Genomic DNA, 6,903 nt, shown 5'->3' with positions numbered 1-6,903 from the left:
TCACAGAGAGATCCTTCATTAAGTGGGGAAGAAAAGCTAAAGTGGTTGCAGAAAACAGCAGCAAATGACCTTGCAGGTGTAACTGTGAAGGAGAAAAAGGGGAGGTCTGTGTTAGAATGGGCTTGGATGTGGTGGTAAAGGAGGTTACGAAGGGGAAGGGGACAAGGGAAACGGGGAAGGAGTATTTGTCCTGGAGGGACAAAGGACTGCCTCTGGATAGAGCGGAGACAGATGTGGCATATAAGCAAATGGCAGTTTATAAAGTTAAAGGGGGAAACCCTGTGTTAGGATGAGGTATTTAATCTTAATTGGGCATGTGATTCTGTTTGCTGGGTTTAATACTTGGATAACTGGACCTTGGTAGTCAACCTCAGGAGGAGGAAGTAGCCAAATAAGAAAATAGACCTAGATGGCTAGCTTTAGGAATGTAATTTTTTTTTTTTTTTAGGTGAGGACCGAACCTAGGGCCTTGCGCTTGCTAGGCAAGCGCTCTACCACTGAGCTAAATCTCCAACCTGGAATGTAAAGTTTTATGGCAAGGCAGAGGGAATGTGAGGGAAGGGCAAGGCCTGCCAGAGCCACATGTTCAAATGGGCTAGTATCTCTTCAAATTCAAGTTTGTTGCTAAGAGGTTGCGATTCATATTAGCCCTGAGGTATAAGAAGTGGTATGCTATTGTATGTGTATTGTTCAAAAGATCAAGTGTCTGGATATTTTGGACTTGTGAGTCACTGATATTTACCTGTGGTCTGCTGAGTGTTCCTGACATGCTTATTTCCTGTTTTCAGCACCATGAACAAAATCCCAAATCTGTAATTTCTCCAAAACTGATTATAACTTAGTGCTTTTGGCACCTTCCCATCCAGTGTCCCCTGAAGTTTCCTTTGATGATAAGGAATTACTTTGATCATGTCAGGTCCTTGCTTAGAAGTCCATTCTAGAATAGGGTTCTGATTTAAAGACAGTTCTCCTCTTCTTCCTTCCCTGGGACTTTACCTTGCCCTTCCAGCTCATCTCAATTCTTTCCTTATTTTGACTTGAAAAATTTAAAAACCTTTAATTATACCAGTTAGAGTTATTTGTTAAATGTTGTTTTCATGTGTGGATGTTTGCCTGCATGTCTATGTACCACTTCAGTGCCTGGTCCCCACAGAGGCCTGCAGAGGGAGTCAGATCCCCTGGGACTTGAGTTACAGACTGGTGTTAGCTTCCATATGGGAGCTGGGACTTGAACCTGGAACTCAAGAATGAACAGCCAATACTCTTAATCACTGAGGCATCTCTCCAGCCAGTTATAGTTCCTTTTAAAGCTCAGAACAGCACTTAAACCCTTTAATTAATAAACATTTTAAGCCAGGCATGGTGGTGTACGCCTTCAATCCTAGCACTTGGGAGGCAGAGACAGGCGGATCTCTGAGTGAGTGGACAGGATAGCCAGGGCTACACAGAGACAACCCCTCCCCCCCAAAATACACACACACACACACACACACACACACACACACTCATACTCACACTCACACTTTAATCTCAGCTCTCAGGAGGCAGAGGCATTTGGATCTCCAAGTCGCACGGTCTACATAGTGAGTTCCAGGACGGCCAGGGCTTCAGTGAGACCCTGTCTGGAAAACAAAGCTTAGAACAAATCACATTTTTCACTTGGAAGTCTTAATCTGCCCTCCCTAGATCCATGGTCTTATGTCTTTTCTGAAGTGTATTGTTTAACTTTTGTTGTTTGTTTTTTATTGGTGTGTGTGGGGTAGGGGGAGAGGGGGATCTTGCTGTTTTGTTCAGGTTAGGTTTAGCTCACAGCAATCTTCCTGCCTCAGCCTCCCAAGTGCTGGAACTATAGGTGTTTGCCTAGCTTTCACTTAGTGTCTTATTAGACAACTCCCCAAATTGTATGTGATCTCTGATCACAGCAGCTGTGTACAAACTTAGATACCTACCTTCTTACCTATATAGATGTCTCTGGGGTATGCATGTGCATACACATACATATCCCAAGGGTCACAGATACTTAAGTGTTGGAATTTTGTGTGCCTCTATGACCGAATAATAGAAGGGGTAAATAAGTTTTTTCTTAGGTTACATATACTGTACCTTGTTCTCTTCACCAAGATTAAAAAGCTGTGCAAATGGACTTCTACATCAAGTAAAACTTTAGATGCAAGTGTGTTCCAATTATTGTGGGGGTGGGATCAAACCTGTGAGTGCTAAGGATGCACTCTCTGTCCCTGAAAATTAAATGTTTCAAGAGGGCAAGTAACACGCACGTAATGTTGCTGAGCATGAAAAAAGTTACCAAATGTTTGAGAAGTTAAAGAATATTTGAATGGCAGGGATTAAATTGAACAATATATATTTTGAAACCTTTACTATATTTTTCTTAATTATAAGGCATACCATTTATTTTATCTAAAGTGTAAACAGGAATTCTTGAGACCCATATAAAAGCAAACTATTTTTCCCCTAGTTCACTTAAAAAAAAAAAAATTTGTTCAGGACATGTTGTTTAATGTGTGAAGACAGTATAAACTTCAGATGCCTGGTTGCTCCAAAGATCACTTTATTTATGCACCGAGAGCTGGCAAGTCCATACTCTCAAGTGGAAAATGGTCTGTTTCCTAGGGACTGTTTATAAGTGTGTTCCTCATACTACTGTCTAGAATAAACATTCAGTGTTGTACCACCTGTCTAGGATTCTCTGTATTTCAAAAAGAATTATGTCCTGAACACACCATTGAATTACCACATATAAAAGTACAATTTGATCAAAATAATTTGAAAGGCTCAGTGATACAGGTGTAAGAGTACTTTTTTACTGGTATTTTAATCCGGAGACTCTAGATTTACTACAGCAGATTTTATTATTTTTTTGAGGCAGGTGCATGAAACTCCCTGTGTAGCCCAGGGTGGCCTAAGTGAAATTGGTCTTGCTGCCTGCCTCTGAGGGCTGGGATTATAAGGTTGTGACACCATACCTAGTTTATACCATATATTTCGTAGCTTCTTGCTTTTCATGGGTAGGGAACCTGTCATACTCACTGGTAGTGTTTAGTACATAATGTAAAAAGCCTTAGCAATTTTAAAGCCCTATCACATGTATTGCCTCATTTGTAAAATGAAAAGCTCCAAGTTGATCAGAAGTCTCTGCTGTAAAAGAAACTACTTAACACAGCCATTAAGCTGTTATTAGAACTGGAATGGGGCAGTTTATGTCTATTGTTTTTACCATATAATATGGCCAATGCACATAGGAACCTCAGAATCCTCCCCCACAAAGTAAGTGATCTACAAATCTGGTCAGTGTCATGTAATTCCAGGTAAATACAAATGGGAAAATACTAATTCTGGGGCCTTAAGTTTCTTCAGTTTATGAATTTGGAATTACACAAAGAGATTATACATAAAATGATAGGGTCTTTTTTTTTTTTTTTTTTAAGGCAAGGCCTTACTATAAACCAGGCTGTCCTTAAATTCATGGTGATCATCTTACCTTAGCCTCCTGAATACTGGGATTACAGGGAATGAACCAATGCCTAGCAAAAGCTAGGTTTTTATTTTTTGTTTGTTCTTTGAAATAATCTTTCTGTTAATGGTGGTAGTGGGGTATAATAGGAAGGGCAGAGGGTCTGGTAAGAATGCCTTAAGTGTCTCACCTTAAGTTTCTTCATGTATTAATGACAGAAGTAACCATCCCTCAGGTTGTGAGGATAAATTAAAATACATGCATGTCAAGTACTTAATGACTAGCATTTAAAGGGTTCAAACTTAGCCAGATATCACATGTAGTCATTATAGGACTGGCTCAGTGGTCAAAGCTTATCAGGCACACTATTCTGGATGCTTTCTGTGTTAAAGTTTCTGGCAGTCATATTCTTATTGGACCTACAAACAAGGGAACAGGCACAGTGAAATCAAATGTCTTGCTCACCTTCAAAGTAAAGGATCAGAACTGGGATTTGAACCTGTGCTAGACAAGCACCCTACCATTGAGTGGATTGGGGGTGGGGTTGTCTCATGGTATCTCTGCTATTCTCAAACTTCCTGATGACCTTCAACTCCCAGTCCTCCTGCCTTCACCTGGGATTACAGGCATGCACCACTGCTCTGGTTTTTTTTATGTGCTGCTAGTGTCTGAACCCAGGATCTTGTGCATCGCTAGACAAGCCATCTGCCAGATGAGCTACATTATATGAATATCCAGCCCTTGAATCCAATTTTTAATTAAATTTTTTTTTTTTATGTGTATGGCTGTTTTGTGCCTGGTGCTTGCAGAGGCCAGAAGATGGTGTTGGATCCCCTAGAACTGCAGTTAGAGATGGCGGTCAACTGCCATGTGGGTGCTGGGAATCCTGGGAATCGAACCCAGGTATTCTGGAAAAACAGTGCTCTTAACCACTGAGTCACTGCTCCATCCTTTAAGTCTTAACCACTGCTAGAGCTGCTAAGAAGCACTGCCAGAGTGGTGGAGGCCACCCTAGCAAAAATGGGAAGTTTGCCAGTTAAACAGTACTTGTGGATAATCAGAATATTTACTAATTATTTCAAACAACGTATTTTAAATTGCTAATAATAAATGTTTATTCATGATTGAAACCGAGGATTTAGAAATACATTTTAATATCTTGCTGATAAAATAGTAACATTCCACCTTTGTGATCTGATAATACAGAAGATAACTGCTTTAATACTCTTATCTATTATAACCAGGTAACCAGAACACACACACAAACCACCTACTTTAGTGTTAACACCACACCAACTTTTCATAAAGGCCGTCTTGAAGCTCTACTGGGTAGCTGAGTAAATAGCGTTCAATGCTAAGACTAGGAAAGAGATGGGATAGTAAGCACACGTTTCAAAGCTCACTTTTAAGCACACGACATGAACATCAAAAACAAGGGATGCAAAGAAAAACAAAAGGTAATTCAGCATTTTACTAAGGAGCATTTGGCATTACTCAACGCATGAGGAGGCTGTGTTTGGGGCCATCTACTCTCTCTAGCTTCTCAAAGTGTTTCCTGGCATTACGAATGTTGATCAGAGTAGCTGCAGAAGGGATGGATGGATCTGACATGACCACCATCACATACGTGTTTGATGTGAAGATGTCGATGAAGGCAGCGAAGTTAGAATTCCTCACTTCCATGCTCTGGAAAGAAGCGGCCAATTTACTGCAGCTTAGCTTGAACTGCTTGATGATGTTGCTGATCTTCTCAAAGCGGTGCACATCACGCTGCTCTTTGCATTGGTAGTGGGAAATCACCAAGAACGTAGCTCTCTCGAACAGCAGAACTTCATCGGCCTCAATAATCTGGGCAAAATTCCTTAGGTTCATCTCCAGCTGCTGAACGTTGGGGATCAGCTGGTACACGATGCTGGACCAGGCTTTGTAGAGCGTCTCATCCCAGATGGACGTTCGAAAACAAGCGCACTCCAGCGGGCGAGACAAACGCCTCAGGTCTTCCTCTCGCTCTTTAAAAATCAGGTCACGTTGATCTTCCTGAACCAGATCCATTTTGTGCACTAGGCAGAAGATTTTGGCATCAGGTGAATTCTGGAGGATGGCTTCCAGACACGACTGGTAATAATGCATGTCTTTTTCCAGTTCGCGGCTCTCGACGTCAAACACGTATATCAGAACCTCCACATTACGGAAGATGTTGTCCCGCTGGCTGGTGAAGTAATTTTCCATAAAGGTGTCCTGGCCGCCACAGTCCCACAGGTTCAGCACCAGGTTCCCCAGGAATCGAACGTGGGAGTGCTCCACGTCGATGGTGGCACCCAGGCGCCTGGTGTCGCGCGCAATGTAATTTGCAAAGATGATCGACCTCATGCTGGTCTTCCCCGACCCGCTCTTCCCCATCAGCAGCACCTTTTTCTTCATGGCTGTATTTGGCATCACCTGCCGGCGTCGCCACGGACTGGGCCTGAGGCGCGGCCTAAGGGCGGACCGACCGAGGACGGCGACGGCGGCTCCGGAGGCTGGGCGACGGGCACCGCCGGGCAGCGGGAGGCCGAGCGTGCGAGCTCCGGGCAGGAGAGACCGCTGCGAGGCGAGTCCTCAGAAAACAGCGCCGGAGGCAATGGCTACAGCCGCTCCGAGCTAGCGAGAGCCGACCAGTGATGCGATCAGCTCCGGCCGGGCCGCCACCCACTTCCCGCCGATATCTCGCGAGAACTCCGAGTTTCTGCCGCCACCCACTTCCGGTGGTGACCTCGCGAGAACGTGGGCTGAACCTTGACAGTCGGCGGAATTCGGAGAAACGGCTTCGTAAATGCAGCCCGGTGGTGGCGGGCACAGCGAGTTAAAAGGGAAGGGGACGCCCACAGCGGTGTTCTCTTCTGTTTAGGTTGGCCCGGGGGGTTGCAGGAAGGTTCGAGCGAGCCCGGCAGGGGCAGTGCTGCCCTCGCGTGGCCGAGAGTTCCACACGCCCACTGCCGTAGTCACCTCCCCCGGAGATGTGCTTCTAGGCGGAAGAAGCAGGCAGGTGGAGGCAAGGTCTAGTTTGTCGGCCCACGTAGGGATGACAAGTGAAAACCAACGTGAAAAAGGCTTTGAGAAGCTAAGTACTTAATTGCCCAGGGCTGGGCAGTACCCTTACCTGTTAGTCCTCTTTTTACTTCCAGACGAGTTCCTTTTTCATATCCTATTTTCTCGTCATCTCAGACTAGAGAATTTGTAATTAGAATCCAGAACCCGAGGAGAGGGTAATATGGAACACCATGCATTAGCTACATCCTCACGCTAACTGCGTGGACAACCATTTTCAAGGGAGGAAATTAAACCGTAGGAGGTTAAAGGGTCTCAGTGACTTACAGGGTTTGCTCGCTTAGCCACAGGTCACATTGCCTCGTGGAGATAATCAGTGGCATTCAGTACATGGAGGATGAATC

General features: G+C 44.3%; 1 protein-coding gene across 1 annotated transcript; it reads right to left on the bottom strand.

Moving 5' to 3' along the window:
- Positions 1-4,562: 4,562 nt before the first annotated feature.
- Rraga (Ras related GTP binding A) lies at positions 4,563-6,184 on the bottom strand. Its single transcript, XM_036178689.1, has one exon. The coding sequence runs from the start codon at positions 5,906-5,908 to the stop codon at positions 4,967-4,969; it is 942 nt and encodes a 313-aa protein (XP_036034582.1). The 5' UTR covers positions 5,909-6,184; the 3' UTR covers positions 4,563-4,966.
- Between the last annotated feature and the right edge of the window lie 719 nt (positions 6,185-6,903).

The sequence above is a fragment of the Onychomys torridus genome, chromosome 2 (genome assembly GCF_903995425.1).
Source record: "Onychomys torridus chromosome 2, mOncTor1.1, whole genome shotgun sequence".
Lineage (NCBI taxonomy): Eukaryota > Metazoa > Chordata > Mammalia > Rodentia > Cricetidae > Onychomys > Onychomys torridus.
Note: the sequence above shows the minus strand (reverse complement) of the source record. Positions and strands in the feature narration are given on the sequence as shown.

Bases quoted from the DNA above. Each gene is read 5' to 3' on its own strand.
- Rraga (XM_036178689.1), bottom strand. From the start codon at position 5,908: ATGCCAAATACAGCCATGAAGAAAAAGGTGCTGCTGATGGGGAAGAGC.